General features: G+C 39.6%; 1 protein-coding gene across 2 annotated transcripts in view; it reads right to left on the bottom strand.

The window, feature by feature from the left end:
* The window catches only part of Sp4 (Sp4 transcription factor), a 55415-nt gene that overhangs the window by 14976 nt on the left and 19363 nt on the right, over positions 1-21076 (bottom strand). The window contains exon 4 of one of the 2 annotated variants that reach the window (XM_085698052.2): positions 5106-5334. The exons of the other annotated variant lie outside the window; for it this stretch is intronic. Within the exon in view, the coding sequence (XP_085554178.1) occupies positions 5106-5334 (229 nt within the window). The remainder of the gene's footprint in view (positions 1-5105; positions 5335-21076) is intronic. 2 annotated transcript variants of the gene reach the window in all.

Below are 21076 nucleotides of genomic sequence, written 5' to 3'. Positions count from 1 at the left end.
AAGATAGCAATTTGACTGGGAGGCTGTACTGCTCTGTAACTTGTCATGGAGGTAGGAGGGAAGGAGACTAACTGTTCTTATATACTTCTATAGATGTCATTGAGGGAATATTTGCTGTTATTTGTTCTTAGGACCCTGACCAGAGACTCTTGAACAATGTTGGGAGGTAGATTTGTAATGTGTTGGTCTTGCTGGGAGGGATTCCTGGAACTCCTTGACACACTGGCCTGCTAGCACTGCATCTTTGTATCCCACATCATTACCCAATTTCCCAGCTAAGGGGTCATTTTCCAAAGGAAACAACTGCTGCAAAGCACCTAGGGCACATACACAGGAGCCGGAGGTAAAGCTAAACCACAGGATGGCTAGTCCTGGGGAGAAGCAAGTAGAGAGGGCCAAGGAGCTTTCAGATGTGAAAAATATCAAACATATACACGCTCCCAGAAGTCAACAAAATGTTAATTCAGCTAAACTAACCAAGACAAACAGACTCAATTAACTCACTTATAAATGAAAATCATTATCAAGGTCATGAAAATAGAAAGGATCTTAAAGGAACATTAGGGAGAAATCTGTTACCACAGATGAGGCGGATAAGTTCTTCAACAGAAATCTAAAAACTGACAAACAAGCAAACAACCAAATACAAGTGGTCAATCAAAATAAATCTGTAATAGAAAGAATTAGAACTATGCAAAGCCTAGGTTCAGACAGCTTTACTGATGAAATCCCATCCCCCAATACATATCACTGTTTGCTTTTGAGACAAGGTCTTCCTATACATCCCTGGTCATGTATAAAAAGAATTTTACACCATGACCAGGAGGATTTTATCATAAACATGCAAAAATGCGGGCTTGTACCGACTACTTACGTTATAACTATACAGAATTTTCTTAAAAGCTCATGATCATTATAATAAATGCAATAAAGTATTTGACATAATAATCCTTCTGTGGTTAAAATAAGGAAGAAAAGAATATCCTCAATTTGATCCAGGGTTCTAGAGCTAGAGTCATATTTAAAAGGTGACAAACTAGATGGCCTGCTCCCAAATCCCAAACAAACAGAACTTCGGAGTAGAAAAAGTAAAACAGAGCTAATTTTTATTCGCAGATATAATTGTAGATACAGAAATCTTTTTTAAAAAATTTTTAGCTTTCCTCTTCTTTGACTCCTCCGAGGAGATCCCCGTCTCCTTATCCAATCAACTTTACGTTGTTTCTCTTTCTCAAAAAAAAAAACAAAAAACCTACAAAACTAGAAAATCAGAACATGTAAGAGATCAACAAGACAAAAATTGCTACAACAAAACAAAATGCAATCGAAAGGCCTCCCCCAGACAGAGTGAGTTTTGTGTTGGTCAAAACTCCTGGAGACAAGGCCTGTCCTGGAGCACGGCCTGTTCTGGGGCACGGCCTGTTCTGGAGCACGGCGGCTGCACCCAGTGACACTCCTTTAGAGGAAACTCATTTTCCTTGGCTAGGCGGTACCAATTGCAAATAGCTTCTTGGTTAGGAACAGGAACCCATTTCTGCTCCCTCTTCTCAGTACTGTGACCCCATCTGGCTTGAAGCTGTGCAGGTCTTGTGTATGTTGTCAGTCTCTGTAAGTGCCTAAGTGCACCAGTCCTGTTATGTCTGGAAGACACTGTCTCCTTGAACTCACAGTCTGCTGACTGTGTGACACCGCTGGCTCACACAGCCTTTCCTACATCCTCTTCCACATACATCCCTGAGTCGTAAGGAGCGGAGTTTGATGAAGACATCCTATATAGAAGTGATTCTCCACAGTTTCTCCCTGCCTGCACACTGTTCAGCTATGGACCTCTGTCTGAAGTTTCTCTGATGAGTGCTGAGGGAGGCACTCACCTAAGGCACAGCAATTGGTCATTAGGAGTCACTGCACTGCTCTGTTCCCTTAGCTGACTAATAGCAGCAGGTTTTCCCTTTGGCTCATGGTCTATCTAGTCTCAGATCCTTAGCCGCTTTATCAGTTTCAGATATGGGTTCCACTTAATGGAGAAGACCTTAAATACAATCTTTAAAAGTGGCTGATTGTGGCAGAACATTTGTGCTCCTACTGTGCCAGCTGAGGTGTCATTTGTTTTACTAATCCTGGCCATTCTGACCAAGATAAGATGAAATCTCAAGGTGGTTCTAATTTCCCTGATGGCTAAAGATGTAGAACATTTTTAAAAGTATTTCTTAGCCATTTGAGCTTCAGTTTTTGAAAACTCTGTTTGGTTCTGTACCCTGCTCTTTAATTGGGTTATTTTCTTGGTGTTCAGTTTTTCTAGTTCCTTATATATTCTAGATACTAGCCCTCTTTTTGTGTATAGCTGGTAAAGCATCTCAACGACAATGTCCTTTGCCACCAAGAAGCTTTCGAGTTTCATGAGGCCCCATTTATTTTTTTAAACCATTTTATTGTATTTGTGTGCTCTGCTTGCATGTGTGTCTGTGTAGAGCCTGCATGACTGACGTCTGTGAAGTCCAGAAGAGGGCGCTGAATTCTCTGGAGCTAGAATTACACACAGCTCCCAGGTCCCATTCACTAGTCATTGGTCTTAAGTGTGTTCTGTTCAGAACACCCTTTTCTGTGTCAATGAGTTAAAGCCTAGTCCCTGCCATCTCTTCTATCTGACTTAGGATATCAAGTCTTATGTTGAGGTCCTAGACCCAATGGGAGTTGAGTTTGTGAAGCGCAATGAATAGGTATCTATCTGATTCTTCTACATGCAGCCATCCAGCTTGACCAGCACCATCTGTTGAAGATATAGTCTTTTTTTTTCCAGTGCGTATGGTCTGGTTTATAGAAATCTTCAATTTCTTTAAATTGTGTATAAGTGCTTTGCCTGCACATATATCTGCATACCACATGTGTGCTACGAAGGTCAGAAGAGGGTGTTCGATCCCTTGGGAATGGAATTACAGACAAGTGTAAACTACTATGTGGATGATGGGTCTTGAACCTGAGTTCTCTGGAAGAGCAGTCAATGTTCTTAATTGCTGAGCTATCTCTTCAGTCCAATAGATATAGAACTCTTAAGCAACCATTAAGAAAACCACAAGGAGAGATCATCAACATTCCACAATATAAGATCAGTACACAGAAGTCAATCTGATTATGTACACTTGGAATGAGAAATAAAAAAGTTTCATTTATAATAACATCAGGAAGATTTAACAGAAATAAATGCAACAAATGCTAAACTTACACTGAGAAGCCAAGGACAGTGGCACTGGGTTTTGATTCTACTGCATGGACTGACTTTGTGGGAGCCTGGTTTGTTTGGATGCTCACCTTTATAGACCTGGACGGAGGGGGGAGGATCTTGGACTTCCCACGGGGCAGGGAACCCTGACTGCTCTTAGAACTAGAGAGGGAGGGGGAGGGGGGGAGAGGGAGGGAAAAGGGAGGCGGGGAGGAGGTGGAAATTTTTAATAAATAAATAAATTAATTAAAAAACAAAATACTGAAGAAATAAATTAGCAAAAATCTAAATAAACAGAAAAATGCTCTTTTGTATGAACCTGAAGGCCCAATATTGTTAAGTTGTCATAGCCCCAAACTGACCTGCACTTTCACCTCAACTCTCATCAGAACACCCCCTTCTCATCTCCATAGAAACTGACAAGCTAATGTTAAAATTCATACAGAATCCCCAGTGGTGTTAAACACTTAATGCAGTTTTGAGAAATGGAAGCTAAGATCATTCAAGAGGAAAAGAAACTTCAGTAAATGATGCTAGGTGAACCTTTCCTTCATAACACATTTGAAAAGGAAACTAAGAATTATCGTATCTAAATCTCAGAGTAAAATATGTAAGATAAAAAAAACAGAACTATGAACATTCCTTAGAATTGGTAATGGTTTCTTCACTATGAGATCAAAAGCAAAAGCAAACAAGGAAGAAGAAACAAACAAAAATTATACTTCAAAAGGTTTTGTGCTTTAAGAGATACAATTTTGACAGTATATGTTCATTCCACACACTAGGAAACAATACTTCCAAATCATGTCCTTGTGAGATCTTATACCCAGAATATATAAAGAACTATTCAGTGATTTTTTTTAAAAAAAATGATGCAATTAAATGTGGAAAAAGGATCTAAATACACATTTCTCTAAAGATACACAAATGATCAAAAACCACAAGAAAAGATGATCAACATTACCAATTACTAAGAAAATTTCAATCAAAAGCACACTGTGATATCCCTTTCAGACTGATTACTAAGCTGGCTTTAAAAAACAAAAAATTAGGCAGTGAAAAGCCTAGCAATTCTACGATGAAACTGGAACCTTCTTCATAGAGTGCTGGTGGGAATACAGAATGGTGCAGCCACTTTAGGAAATGGTGTAACAGTTCCTTAAATGGTTAAACAGTCACCATACAGTCAGGCAACTCTATTTCTACACACACACACACACACACACACACACACATACACACACACACACACACACAGACCGAGAAATAAAGACTGAATGTCTGCATGCACACTTTTATATACATATATACAGTGGTCATAGTGGACAATAATGGACAATTCTGCTGTATATCAATGGGATAAACAAGTATGATACATAAATATACTAAATATTCCACACAATGGAATATGATTATTCATAGAAGAAATGAAGCATTGATCATGCTATCACAAAAATTCAAATACTGTCTGATTCCATTTGTATGAAATGTCCAGTATAATAGAATCTATAAATACAGAAGCCAGTGTAGAAGAGCTGAGGAGTTTGGGGGACTTTTTTGAAGCGGACAACAGTGGTTTAAAACACTGTAGTGACAGCTGTATGACTGTGGCTGATTCCAAACTACTGCACTGTATACATCAGACAGGTAAACAGCATGGCACAGGAGGGAGCTTGAAATCAACAAAGGAGTTTCAAGTTTTTACCTAGTAAGTGAAAAAAAATCATTTATTAAAAAAACATATAACGCAAAGCAGAAGACTGCTTCTCAAACAGCCCAATGTAACAAGACTGCATTCCAATTTCTGAGAGAATGCTCGGAGGCTCCAGGAACAGTGGCCAATGACTGCTTACTAATTCCAGAAAGCGAGGGTGAGAACAGCAGTTACCTTCCTTCTCCTTCCCTACAATTAGGACAGGAGCAGGCAACTCTTCGGAGCCTCTTGCCAGGCTGCACCTCTGCATCAGAGGTCTGCTGGCCTTGCTGCAAATGCACTTGTGTGAGTTGGTCAGGACTAACAGCACCTATCGTTGCATTAGCAATCCCTCCAACCGCCACCGTCACAGGAGCTATAGTAGCTTGCTGGACTTTCACTCCATCCTGTCCTTGCTGCTGACCTAAGAGAAAGACAGAAAAACAGAGCATCAGAACGCCTCTTATTCCTAAAGAAACGAAGAAAAGAACCTCCATGTGGACATGGAGCCCCAAAACCAAAAGAGTTAATTGTTTATATCAAACTAACCCTTCCAAAACACACAGTGTTTACCTTAGCCACTCTTTTTTCATCTGCTGAGATTATATATAAACACTGAGGGCTCATGGATATCTGAAAACTCTGACCCTAGGTGGAAAATGCTGTATCAATACAAACCATCATTATCACTTACAATCAACAACATTATCTCAAAAAAATGCAGGAATAAAAATTAACCAATGTAAAGATTAAGTATTACAGACATTTCTTGTTTCTAAACAAACAAACACCTCCTTACTGATGACATTTTTTTTAAGTATACAAAAATAATTAAATGTTTTCTTCTTTATTCTGTTGGAACAGGGCATTGCTACGTAGCACAGGCTGGCCTGGAGATCACTACATAACTCAGTTGGCTTCAAACTCAACAATCCTCATGTCTCAGCCTCCTAAGTGCTTGGGTTACAGGCATACCACCACCATGCCCATCCTAAGTGGTTTAAATGCAAAATCAACAATGACAAATATACAGTCACTACAGCAAACACATTTTTTTCTAACTTTAGTCTTTTCTTATACTTTCGCTTTTACTCTTTGAACTATGTCAAGTATGTACTAACTTTGCTTCTTTACTAGAGAAACTATGAAAACTGTATAATGACAGTGTTGTAGGATAAACTATGAAAACTGTATAATATGACAGTGTTGTAGGATATTTGTACACTGCGTGAAGATGTGTTTGTTGTGATTGATGTAATAAAAAGTTGAAAGGCAATAGCTAGGCAGGGTATACAGGCAGGATTTTCAGGGACAAAGAGGACTCTGGGAAGAAGAAGGTGGAGTCGCCAGCCAGACACTGAGGAAGCAGCATGGGCAGTACAGAGAAATGAAGTAATGAGCCACATGACAGACTGTAGATTAAAATAAATGGGTTAATTTACATTATGAGAGCTACAGAGATTTGCATTGGTATGGATCTTGGCTTACTGATACAAATTTTGCTATATGTATATGTATTTCTGATCTTGATTAAGGTATTGTGTTTGTGTAGCTCATTTAAACATGTAAAGGATAATTAAAAATACAGGTTAATAGAGAGTCGTCTATAATAGTCAAGCTTGTAGTCATGTTAGTTAGGTTTTCTAAATGTACAGAGATATACTTCAGATAGATATTTCTTCAGATTTTTCAAAGACTATAGAATATGGCATTTAAAATGTTTTAAGAATTTAGGACTTTTCATTACAGTGAGACACACCTGCCCCTGGCAGCACCAATCTACTTCAAGTGGAAGATGGGCATTGAAGAGGCTCCTTACAGAGTTTCCTAGCCATTTGGACAAGAAACTGCTCTTGCCTGGACTACTAGGTGTTATGGTATATTAACTGGACTTGTAAGAGCCACAGAAAAATGGCTGCTGAACTTGCCTAATTCCTTCAGGGTTCCTGCTTCATAAAGGAGTCTGCCAGACATTGTGCAGGAAACAGAAAAAAGTGACCAAAAAACTGCCAGTATAGGCGAAACTGTCTTTGAAAAGAAAAAGAAAAGTCTGCTGGATATTATGGGCCTGTAGGCTGAAGATGGATGCCCAACAATACAGAAGAACTTTAGGTAACTGTCCAGGCATCAAGATGTCTCTGTCAATTCTAGATTTTAGGAAGTTGCTTACAATGTACTTCCTGTTTAGTTAGGTAATATTATATCATCCTAGGGTCTTTCATGGAGTTGAAGAAAAGTGAGTTGAGTTTTCCTTAGTTATGATAAAAGATAAGGTAGATATAATATAGTAACTGCAATTCTTGCTTGATACCTGTTTTATGTAATTTTACTATGCTAAAGGTAAAGCCTTCCTTTTTATTTAAACAGAAAAAGGAGAAATGGTGTGGGAAGTCCTTCTGTATATGTGCTGCTTTTATTGGTTAATGAATAAAGAAGCTGTTTTGGGCCTGCACAGGGCAGAATAGAGCTAGGCAGGGAAAGCTAAACTGAAGGCTAGGAGAAAGAAAGTGGACTCAGAGAGAAGCCATGTAACCCTGCTGGAGACAGACACTGAACGGCACTTTACCCAGAAAGTCACAGCCATATGGCAATACACAGATTAATGGAGATGGGTTAGTTTAGGATGTAAGAGTTAGCCTGAAATACAGTTAAGCTATTGGCCAAGCAGTATTGCAAAGAATACCGTTTCTGTGCGATTACTTCTGGATGAGCAGCCAGGAATGAACTAACAGCCTTCCTACAACATTTTACCTTCTCAAACATAGAACAAAAAAATCAACTTTGGATGACTTGTACTGCATATTCCAAATGTGTACTAGTGTAGATATATATGTTACCTTATAATGTCTGTGTATTTTCAGAAAAAAAAAGCACTAAACCCACCAATGAAGACAAGTAGCCCATGTGATGATCCAGGCTCTCAGAATGCCTCTGTTTGATTTTCCTCTCTATAACTACTTCACAAAGTTGCAAGCTGAAATGGTTCAGTCTCACAGACACTCAAGCCAGGACTTCAGATAAGCACTGCATTTTCCCATTACACAGTAAACAAAAGATACAGCTAGCTCTCCTAGGACTTGATCATTATCCCAATTTTCCCAGAGTCCCCTTAAGATGCTGCTGGCCCCAGACAGCAGGAAGTAATTTTAAGAATATGACACTCACATCCCTAAGCGGCATGGTGGGTAGTTTTTGGTTGTTAACTGGTTTGTGGATGTTTGTCATCATTTAGAGAGGCTGGTTACAAATTTTTACTATTTATGGTAAGAGAGGAAACTAAGTAAGAGAGGGTTAGATTTATAGATCTCTCTCTGAAAAGAAAAAATGGGGATATGGGAATGATAGAATAAAGGGGTAGATTAATCTACTTTCAGATTAAAAAATTACTTGCAGCTCATTTAAAAATATCATGTAAAGTTCTAGTCCTTGAAAGCTAAAATTATAACTCATTTAGAATAATTAAGAAATTCAGGTTAGTAGTTTGTCATCTATAACAATAAAACTTGAAGTCATGTTAGGTATGTTTTCAAATCAAATAGAAATACATTTTAGATAGACAGATGGTCTTCAAACACTTCAAAGACCTACAGAATATGGCATTTAAGATGTTTTAATGACCTAAGGCTTTTCATGATAGCAAGATTTGTCTGTTCCTCGCAGCACCAATTTACTTCAAAAAAGGATGATGGACACTGAAGAACCTCCTTATGGAGTTTGCTTTTATTGTAGCAAAGTTAGTCACTGGACAAGAAACTGTCCTTACCTCAACTGCTGACAGTACGCTGTTCAAATTGGACAAGCAAGATACTAAAGGCAACCGCCAAACTTTCCCAAGTCAAGGTAGGACAGTCCTTTAAAAACTTCCCGCTTTACAAAGAAGTCTTAAAATATTCTAGGCCTGTAGTTTAAAGATGGATACCCCAACATGGCAGAGGAAACTTGAGTGATTGTTCAGGTAACTGTTTCTATCATTTCTATAGTAAGTTGCTGGCTCCACATTTCCTGTTTACTCAGGTAATATTATATCCTTTTTGGGTCTCTGATAGAGTTGAAGATGAGATAGCTATACTTACAGTTTTCCTTGTTACCAAATTCAGAAAAGAAACTCACAAAAGAGATATAAGGTATATAAGACATAAAATCTTAAAATGTTTATCTAAGAAAATGTTTTGAGATCTAAAAAGACAGTTTTGGCAATCCTGTATTATAAAGGAACTTCTGGAGGCACCATAATCCCTGACTTCAAACTCTACTACAGAGCTATAGTACTGAAAACAGCCTGGTTTGGGCATAAAAACAGACAGGAGGACCAATGGAACAAAATTGAAGACTCAGATATCAATCCACTTACCTACAAACACCTGATTTTTGACAAAGAAGTAAAAAATATAAAATGAAAAAAAAGAAAGCATATTCAAGAAATGGTACTGGCATAACTGGATGTCAACATGTAGAAGAATGAAAATAGATCCCTATCTATCGTCATGTACAAAACTCAAGTCCAAATGGATGAAAGACCTCAACATAAAACCAACCACACTGAACCTCAGAGAAGAGAAAGTGGGAAGTACACTTGAACGCATTGTTACAGGAGACCACTCTCTAAATATAACCCCAGTAGCACAGACACTGAGAGCAACAATTAATAAATGGGACCTCCTAAAACTCAGAAGCTTCTATAAAGCAAAGGACATGGTCAACAATACAAAACGGCTGCCTACAGAATGGGAAAAGATCTTCACCAACTCCACATCAGACAGAGGGCTGATCTCCAAAATACATATCAATTATAAGAGTTGTCTACCTCAGAGAGTTGATATAAGGATAATATGCACAAATCTCTTGCTATAGTTCACGGCACAGAACTGTTCACGACACATTAGCTGTTGTCACCCTCAGCCACTGAGTTGGTGGCACTACAAGGATGCACTACGCTGGCAGAAGCAAACACAGGCTTAAAATAAAAGTGCTTATCTTAAAACGGCACTTGCAGTACTTTGAACATATGAAAAACTGAAAATCACAAAGTAAAAAAATATGACCTTTTCTCAACAAATAAACCTGAGTTGACATTCCCATTTAAATTAATCTCCACCTCCACTGTAAACCCCTCAGGAGCACCCACGGCTAAAGCACAAATACAGGTGTCCTTCTGCACCCAGGAACGCTGATCTCAGAACGTCCTCTCCATCTAACACCATACGCTGACATCTACAGATGCTCGAGTTGCTTACAAAAATGGCACAGTTTTGTATAGTACCTATCACACCATCCTCCCATTAGTTTAAAAACCACTACCATACTTATACAACGTATGCAAGACATTGTAATACTGTAGTCTTTTGTTAAAGTCTCAGAAGTTGCTGGGTGTGAGGCATACACCCTTCATCCCAGCCCTCAGGAGGTGGATCTCTCTGAGTTCACAGCTACTCTGCTCTACACAGTGAGTTCCAGGACGTCCAGGGATACACAGTGAATCCCTGTCCCAAAAACAAAATCAACACACAACAAAAATGTTAGCCAAAGTCATAGATTGCACCCCCTGGCCCAAATACTTCACCCAAGGGTTGGTTAAATCTTAGGTTTGAGCCGGAAGATATAGTAGGATGAACGTAAATTAAGGACTATGTTAGAGAGAGTTTTAGGAAGTTCACAATGTCTTCACCTTTGAATAAGTACATACGGTAAAGTGACCCAAGTGAGACCACAGCTGTGAAGTCAACATTGCACACTCAGGGACTCTGTGTTCTTATCCCAAAGCAGTCACCTGGACCTCCCTAAAATTCATGTCTCTTACCGACTTCAAGAATCATTTCTGCCAAGTACTATGGTGCATATCTTTAATTTTAGCATTAGGGAAACAGATATCTGTAAGCGGGATGCCAGCCTGGTCTATTTAGCAAGTTCCAGGCCAGCCAGTGTTACAGTGAGAAGGCTGTGTGTGTGTGTCTATGTGTGTGTGTGCACACACGTGCCTGCCTGCTCCTCTCTGAATGTCTGTCTCTGTTGTCCACCCCTCTGTCACACACACACACACACACACTATTTTGGGGGCTGGGGATGAAAGGACTTGCTTCCCCAAATATTCAATCCCCACTGCTAGCCCCCACCACTCAGAAAGAAAAGGGACACTTTTGATGATCAAGTTGGGTTTTCAATAAAATCTTGTATTATAAGCCAATATACAAATACAAAGCATAATTAGTATGCCTCACTGTACCTTGAGTATTTAAATATTCCATAAAAAAGTCAGGTGGTGCTGTAAACCTTTAATCCCAGCACTCAGGAGGCAGAGGCAGGTGGATCTCTGTGTGTTCGAGGTCAACCTGGTCTATAGTCCTGATGTCTTCACAGCAATAGACCTTACCTAAGCCAGGATGCTATTCTGAACAGAGCACTTCCATGCTCCGGTTGACTACAGAAGTGTACATGCAAACTATTCTACCACATGGACCTCATTTCTGCTCACAGACTTTCTTCCAACCCCGTTACATGGTCACTAAGCTTCCTCTGCGCTGCTTACCACTCTGTCTGACACTCTACTCTCTGGACTTTCAACTTGGTCGGAAATGTCCCTTCTCTCGGTTTATCTTTGAACCAGCATTTAAACCCACATTCTTACAGATTTATCTGCTCTCTGTTCTTCACCCCTCATTCTCTTCACAGACTATTCATTAGGTATCTCTCCTATCACTGCCAAGTATCATGGCAGAAGTAACTGACAATCCATCTGTTTCTAACTGTACTTGAATCCCGCCCCCTCCCACTTTCCTGTGCTGTCCTGCTCTCACTTCATTCTGACCGCTCCACTTCACTGTCCTCCCCTGAAATTCCCTTGCTGCTCTCTCGGGTTCTGGTTTCTTAGTTTCTACCTGTGAGAATGTTCTCGCCCACTTTCACATTTACTGTCGGGTATAAGCTAATGCTTCCCAATTCCATCCCCTCTACTCAGGTATCTCCTAGGAGATATCTGTCTGTCAACTCTTGTCAGGAAGCATTCCCAAACAGATTCCTCAGAGGCAAGCTGTCTAAAAATCAGAGAAGCTAATCTAGCTCTTCTGCCTGTCCAAATAGGAAATCTGGAAGTCCTTCCCACCTCCCCTCTATTTTTCCATCTCCTACAACAGAAGCTATCATTTAATACCTACTGTGAGGTAAGAAATTTTTCCACGTTTTGCATACTAACATCCCAATGAACTTATTACTGCTGTCCCCATCTTCAGATTTGAATATTCAGGTTTTTAAGGAGTATGGAAAACACCCAATTTCACAGAGTAGATATGAAAAGGCCAACTCCAGAGACATCTTTATTTTACCATACAAATTGCTTATGTTGGTCCATAGTCCCCTTGAGAGTACCTCTTCAAAATATCTATTTGCCCACATTCTCTGCCCTACCGAAATTAGGGCAGGCAGACCACTGTCAGCTTTCATCATTTTGATCCTTGCAACATCCCTATTGCATGTCTAGGTCCCCTCAAGTCCATGAGCCCCACATGTCAGTATTTCCTCCACATGCACAGCTGCTGACTGACAGCTTCTCCTCTTGGCTTTCCTCTACTCTACTCGTCACTACATTCAGGGAGCTCCTGTTTCCTGTAGTGGCTCCTGTGTCATCTTCTTCAGGGCTTGGACACATTCTTCTACCCAGCATCTCAGTCTTCCATTACTGACAACAATCCAATGCTCACACTCTCAATTACAGCTCGACAATCAACCATGGCCCAAAGGGAACAAATGAGAATTTTAAATGGTCCATTGTATGATTCCTGTAATAGTTAAAAGCTACTGGATTGAAGTTTTTCAAAGACAGCAATATACTGCTGAGAACAGGCTTTGGCAGCTTAGAAAAGCATAAAGGGTTAGCAAGATTCTGTGGCGGGGGAGTAAAAACAAAACAGTATCTGAGGTTCCTAAGTCTCCTTTGCATAGTGGTAAGGTATCTGAGATCCTAACTTCAGAGAGGAGGATTTATTTTGACTCACAGATCCAGATGCTTTAGTCCATGGTGTTTCTGGGCCTGTGGTCAGCAGCATGCTATGGCAAAAGTACATGACAGAAGAAAAGCATTCACTAATGACAGACCTAGATGGAGTTTTTAATGAGGCAGGAGCATACTCCTGGAATGAGATTATGGATCCTGGCTTCTCTCGTTGCCGGTCTTTGTCCCAGCTCTGGGGTAGATGGCTTTTTTGTAGTGTGTCCAGTGAAGGTATGCTGAACTCTTCCTACCCCTAAACGCAAAGGGTGAGGCTCTAGAACTGTGGCTTATTTTAGTGTTTTCTGTCTGTAACTTTATTATTTCAGGCATTTTTATAATAATGGAAAGCTGATGAACATAAGAATGCAATCTACAAATGAGACTTATTCATTCAAAAAGCTTCTGAGTACCTGTTTATGTTTCATGTTTAACACTCCTAGCAAAATAAAATCTGATCTAAAACACTTACGTGTAAGGATAATGAGGCACTTACAACATGCACAATAAAACAATGCACAAAGCACAGCTGAGCTACATAAAGTGATTTACAATAGAGAACAATGATAAGGGCGCATTTAAAAGCCTAAACCCAATGTAGCACTCTGCTAAGGGTTTAAAGTTTAAAAGATTAAAGAGATAAGGAGCAGAAAATCCTCCAGGAGCCCAGCGTGACAGTATGTGCCTATGATGTATACCTGTATTCCTAGCACGGACGCTGAGGCAGGAGGATCATGGGTTCAAGGCCAGTCTGGCCTACATAGCCAATTTCAGCTCAATATATCATTACAATTCCCATTAGTCTTGGAGGAAAAACAGGAGGGTCTTAATCAACTTAAATGATCTAGATTGGAGAAGGGAAACCATTGTTAAGCTATGTCACCCCTCCCACTCAATCCAGAGAAGAGCTGCAATATGTCATTCATGCTTAAGGAGCTGACTAAATTGTGGGAATGAAATCCAACATATTATATTTAATCATTAAATGCTCTCTTCTAAAACACGGGGAAGGTATACAGATTTCCCAAATTTGTACACATTTACTACCCTGAGTAGTAAAACACAGATATGAATCTAGGTTAACCAGAATCCAGAGCTGTGAATTTTTTTCAAAACGGCTACATTTTTCCTTGAGAATTGGGAATACTACTTGAGACTTGGAGACACAAAATATGTTTAGGCATATTACCTGCCTAACAAAGCAGATGTATAAAGACATTCTTCCTCAGAATATCCCTAAACTAGGAAGGAAAACACCCACATAAAAAGCCAGGCATTACTTTGGCTACATATACATAAACCCTAGCTTGTGGGTGGTAGGGTGGGGAAGACAGGCAGACCACTGGCACTCACTGGCCAGCCAGTCTACCAGTCAGTGAGCTTTGGGTTCAGTGAAATAGCGTCTCAAAAAGTAAAGAAAAGAGCAACTGAGGAAAACATGTACCACCAACACCTCTGGCTTGTACATGAAAATGTGCACATGTGTATACACACATACAAGCACACCTATAAAATGGATGCATGTGCACACACACACACACACACACACACACACACACACAGTCAAAACAAAGACACTCCTTTTTTATTTCTAATTGTTCCTACTTATTTCAACTTCTTTAAAGAAGTACAGCCTCCTCTCAGTCATGGTCCATATAGAGCCATCTACAATCTAAATATCATGACAAATATTCCACAAAAGGAACACTGAAGGTGACCTTTAAAGACAGATTTTAAACTCCTCCTATTAAGAGAAGAATTCTCATGGCCAGATCCTCGTTGTCAGGATCATATAATGAGTACTCTGAGTGTTCTGAGTACTCTGGTACTTTGGTACTCGTTATATGCTATCTTTAATGTCCTGATGACATCATGCTATTACATGGATCTCTCCTTTGACCACAAAGGTCCTTTCTCTGTCGATATGACTAATTTCTAGCTACACAAATACCCTCAATGATTACATGCCAGACTCCTATGTTCTCACAGAAGGTTTTTCTATTTGAATGCATCATCACACTATCTTTATAACTAGAATATCAGCATCCCCAATAGACCTCACTAAACATGTATGCTAGAAAGCTCTCTTTCACATCAGTTTCTGTAGCTACTGCAACACCTTGCACCTAACAAGCTCAATATTTATGAGATGAATAAACACAACCACTCCAAAGCCTTTCGGCATCAGTCCCAAGGCATCACTTTCTCTCTGTCTTGAAACTTCTCCGAAGGATATGCTACACTTGCAAGCTCTCAATCATCCTATTTCTATAGCTGAAGGTTTGGCTAGGATTCTTAAGCTTTATGGAGTAGAATCATCCGGCTGAAGTTTCTGTGGTGGTAAAAATGTGCCACAGGGCTCCCAGGATGGCTTCAACAGTAAGGGAAGACAAGAGTTCAATCCCTAGAACCCAGGTAAAGATATCAGGCATGGTGGTGCATACTTGTTCTCTCAGTGCTAGTGGGGTTAACACAGGAGGATCTCTTTGTCTTGTCTTATGAGTAGGCTGTAGGCCAATGAGACCCTGTCTCAAAGGAGGTGGACACCCTTCCTGAGGATGACACCCGCGGTTATCCTCTGGCTTATACATGCATGTGCATATGCGAGTACACACACATATCACAAAATACATGCACATATGTAGAGAGAGACAGTACAAGAAACCCTGAGTGAATGTGTATTGCTGTTGGAACAGGCATAACCAAGGCAAGGCCTCAAGGGACTTGGGCCCACTAGCTCTGGCCAAGTCATTCCCCATACGGCTGAGGCTCCTCAAGGTGAAGCTTTCCTCAGGTGTCCGAATATGAGCTACTGAGACTGAGGGATGAGTGTACCTGAAAACTAGCAACTTCAGCTTCTTCCTCCAGAATGTTTACAGCCCAAGACTGCTAGCCATAGAGACCTCCCACTGAAACTAGCCAACTCCTCCCTGAGCTGCATCTGACAACCATGCTGAGGCTCTAGCTTGCAGTGACAGTAGGCGGCACTCCATCAGAGTGCACACACCCCACAGGACTTCAGTTTTTTCTGTCCTTTCTTCCTCAGCGTCCCTACTCAGGGTTCCAGGACCCAAGCCAAGAAGGACCCAGCATGCATTAAATAAATAAATAAATAAATGTGGGGAGAGAGAAAGAATAAAAATAAACGAACATGCACTGCAGTGGCGCTGCGCAACATAGCCTCTAAACATCCATGCCTGCTAACACTAGAAATACAGTGGGTCAGTCACAGAATGAATTTATCTTTTAAGTTTTACCTTAAGAAGCCACATTCAGCTAGGGATACTACACTAAACAGTACAGTCATAGGCTTACAAATGATTCAAACACAAAGCCCAATGACACTCCTTACTGTCCTACGTATCCTCTTAGTGCTCATACTAATACAGTGGGTATATCATTCTGTTCTTTACTTCTACCAGAGAAGTTTTCCCTTCTGTTCCTCAGAGACTGAGCAGAGCCCTCATTCAGGTTCTCATCCTTTAGCACTTCCAACTGTGCCCCTTGTCACCTTCCCATTCCACCACCATTTCAATCCATCTCTATGAAGATGCCTTCTAAATCCAGAATGCTGATTTTCTCACAGCCAATTTCCAATGTAAACCAAGCAGTTTCAGTGGGATACTGGGCTACTCTTTAGGATTACAAACACCAGAATTCAAGCTTGCTCTTTTTTTTCTAAATGCCATTTCTTAAAATTTTTACATTCAATCCAGGCGTGGTGGCACATGCCTTTAATCCCAGCACTCAGGAGGCAGAAGCAGATGGATCTCTGTGAGTTTGAGGCCAACCTGCTATACAAAGTGAGTTCCAAGACAGCCAGGGCTGTTACACAGAGAAATCTTGTCTCAAAAAACAAAACAAAATTTACACTTAATTGTGTGTGCAAGAGTGTGTGTGTGTGTGTGTGTGTGTGTGTGTGTGTGAGAGAGAGAGAGAGAGAGAGAGAGAGAGAGAGAGAGAAATAATTCTTAACATGCTATAGGCTACAAGGTTTGATTTCTTTGTACTGATATCTATATATCAGTACTATATATCTGATATATATATATATATCTCCCAGATACTGGTTTCTCTTAGATGTGCTAGATGATAAACCACTTTCTGAATGCATTTACCTTCTCTTACCCCTCAAACCCAAACACAATTACCATCTCCTCTGTGATTTATCACCCACCCTTATTGTCATTTGAAATCTGGACTTCTATCCACACTGCCATCTTCATTCTCTGACTGTCCTGCCAAAACACACAGCTACTTCCTTGTCCTTTGTACTGCTGTCCCTTCGACTTACAATCCCTTCCTTCTAGACTCATGCTCATTAGGGCCTCCCTCGGAGGATCAGTTCAAGTTTCACATAACCTTTATTTCCACTCTGGAACGCAGTGGCTTTGCCCTGCTCTTAATTCAGAATCACTACCATTCGTCATTCGTTTCGATTTTGGTATCTGCTATCATAGATTATTCCTATACACTAGAATATAAGCTTTCTAGAAGGCAAAGGTGTATACCTCTACTGTCTCATAATTTGACTTTAATTGGACAGGATGTCTGTAATCCCAGCAGGATGCAGAAACAGCGAGTCTTGAGTTTGGCACTGGTTATACAGCAGGAACTTAATAAAAACAAAAGGACTCAGGTCTTAACTATGCATGTTCTTAATGAGAATATAAGAAATAACCACAAAGCATATGTGTTTGAGAGGCATCAAGCAGCAAAAGACAGCAACCAAGGACACTGGCTATTAAAGGGGTAAAACAAGAAGAGAATAGCAAACTGGTATAATCACAGATAATATGAGCAAAGGCAATTAATTTTATTATACTAATCATCTAATAACCCTTTGGATTTTTTTTGTTCTATGCTCAAAGTACACGAAAAAACATGATTTCTATGTCTACACATATCTCTCCACAAGCACGCATATACATTAATATGTATTTTAATGAAATTACAAGGAAACAGGCAACTCATATAGATAGGTATAAGAATTCCTAACAGGCCTTAATTCCATAGATGTTTCTAGGTGATCCTTCTAGCCCTGAAAATACAGAACTGGCACTCGGGGTTAAGAGGGTACAGTATACTCTGTCAGTTCTTAGGGTCATCTCTTAAAATAGATGCACAGTTTAGGGCCAAGAGAGTCTAGTCCAACACTGTTACTTGTCATGGAGCATAATCTAACCTCACAGGGATGGCTATTTTAAGATGCATCTCCAAACAGCAAATGGAATGACCAGGAAAACGCTTGCTTTCTACTTTCAAGTGTAAGTGAAGTAGCCACAAATTTTCTCTAAAACACTCAGAGGAATTATTTCTGCCATAAACACCACACAGCACATTCTCTGTGCAATGCAGCCCTATCTTCAACAGCACAGGGCTCGGCTGTGGCCAGCTCCTTTCGCTTCCTCTCAGAATGGAAGAGAATGAACATTTGAGGAAAACCATCAGATAGCTAGTATTTTATTTTCTTAGATACAAATAGTATTTGGCTTATTCTGGAAGGGTCAAAACACAGGCAAAGAAAAGGCTTTGCTCACTTTCCTGATGAGTTCAGTGTGGATGTTGTCTTTTACAGTAATTAACCTGGACAAAAGAACCATGTGTAAACGTGATGGATCAGACTAACTTAAATAGTATGAAGAGGTGCTCAAAGAAAGGCATGACCTTTACTGTAAAACTATCTATTATCAAGCTTAATCCCTTCTATGGATAGCTATATTTCCTTTTCAACTGAAATTCTAAAGTATTTTTAAATTTCTTCATCACCATAAACTCTCAAACCTGTGATATTGGCATTATATTTCATTTAAGAAACCATATAGTTCTCAAAAAGAAGTGTAAGTGTTCAAATATTAGCCATCAGAGAAAAGCAAATAAAACTCCTCAGAGATTCCATCCCCCCAAGTTGAACTGTCATCACTAAGCAGTCAAGAAACAACCTGTGCTGGTGAGGGTAGCGCGGGCTGGATTTTATAACCATTAAGAAAATCAAATGAAGACTCTCTCCAAAACCCAAAAGTAGATATACCACACAACTCTGCTATAATACGCCTAGGTATATACCCAAAGAAGTCTGACATACTACAGAGATATTTGTACATCCATGTTTATTGAAGCTTGGCTTACCAAAAGATGAATGGATAATGAAAATAAAGTACATACACGCACTGGAATTTTATTCAGCTATAAAGAAAAAATGAATTCATATTTACATGGAAATAGTGGGAACAGGAATATGATCTAGTGAGGTAGCTCAGTCTTGACAAACATCTCATGTTCTCTCCTTGTGAACCCTATTTCTAAAGATTAAATATATGTTTAAGTGGAATTAGTGTGAGGAGAAGCCAGAAAGTTAGAAAGAGAACCATGCAATAAGACAGAATAGAGACTAGGGAGGCAAAAGGCAGCAGCACATGATATAAAGGGCAAACAAGAGGCGGGAGGATGGGGAGGGAAGAGGTTGGGATTACATCTCATTTGATGTATAGAACTTTATTATTTCACCAGCACTGTATTTATATTGTATTAAATGCTACATGTATCTAAAATAAAAGAGAGGGCTGGAGAAATGGCTCAGAGGTTAAGAGCACTGACTGCTCTTCCTAAGGTTCTGAGTTCAATTCCCAGCAACCACATGGTGGCTTACACACATCTATAATGAGATCTGGTGCCCTCTTCTGGTATGCAGGCAGAACACTGTATACATAATAAATGTTTAAAAAAAATAAGAAGAGATACAGAAATCTGAAATTATTAAGTTCTTTTGAAGAATGTTATAAGATTGGTATTATATACAAATTTTTATAGTTTTAAATGAAGGATTTTAAAACCATTTTCTATGGCAGTCCAAGTGAATATATATACTGCTGGAGTTGGAAAAGAAAGTGCAATATGAAAACACAAGAAAAATGCACTCATTTAATGTAACTTTTATTGACAGTTACAAAACCCATATTCAATATAAAGCAGACATGCATTATTAACGTAATACTTATATTACGTTATACCTGTGTGCATATTCATCTGTGTACATGTGCAGGCAAGAGGCCAACCTCAGGCGTTGATCCTCAGGAGCCCTCTAATTTTTGGAGTCCAGTTCTTTCATCTGCCTGGAGCTCACCACGAAAGCTAGACTGGCTGGCCATCAAGCCCCAGGAATCCTCCTGTCCTGGTGTGGAAAGTACCAACAACACGCCCCCATGCTGGGATTACAACTGCATGTCTTTACTCCTGGCCTTAACATGGATTCTGGGGACGCAACTGAAGCCTTCAGCACATGTAAGCATTTTACTCACTGAGTTTGCTTCAGTAAGTGTCTCTGGTATTATGGAGACCAAGTGTGAGAGCTGGAGACAGACAAATGGAGTAGAAGATTAAAACAAACAAACAAATAAACTGAGTTTCCACGAACAAACAAACATACTCAGATTATTCTGTGTCATTAGTTCATCATTCAAGGTTGTGCTATTAAAATTGTAAAAACAACAACAACAAAACTCACTGAGCAAAAAACTCAATAAGGAGCACTTTATTTAATACAATTAAGGAAAAAGAAAGTCAATGAGGTAGAAGCAGCCTGGCTCCACTATAGTTTTCCAGTTCATCAGACCAGTGCTAAACACACATGGTTTTCTCAAATGTTTACTTAATGTTTTGTTAAAAATTACTTTCATTCAGAGAAACAGAGAAGTTTCTCTCATTAAGGAAATGCCAGGTATCTGAGAAGGCAATATGAAATTCTAGAAGAACATGCTGAGATATAGTATAACCAAGATTTCACTGGCAAAGATTTAACACCTTTCCTTCCTAACTTATAACCCATTTAAGCATCAATAAAGAACACATCAGTTTAACCTAGTCCCACTTTCAACATAATGACAATTTTTCAGTTTTTCATGGATATGAACAATCTTAAATGTCAACATGGAAACCACTTCTCAGGCTTCATTATCTTCATTTCTTAAGATGTGGAAAACCAACCATGGATCCCAATTTATATAAAGATCCAGCAATATAAAATACATAAAACCCCCCTCCACTCTTGCATTTATCTTTTAATATTATGGGTGTCCCCTCCCAGAGCAAAGAAGAAAAAACACCAATTACACAGCATTCCGTAGTCATTTTGGGATATGTACTGAATGTGTTCATGCTTGAGTGTGCAGTGAACAGGTCCATGTATGTC

Source organism: Myodes glareolus, chromosome 11 (genome assembly GCF_982192425.1).
Source record: "Myodes glareolus chromosome 11, mMyoGla1.1, whole genome shotgun sequence".
In the NCBI taxonomy this organism is placed as follows: domain Eukaryota; kingdom Metazoa; phylum Chordata; class Mammalia; order Rodentia; family Cricetidae; genus Myodes; species Myodes glareolus.
This window is presented reverse-complemented; position numbering and strand designations above follow the sequence as displayed.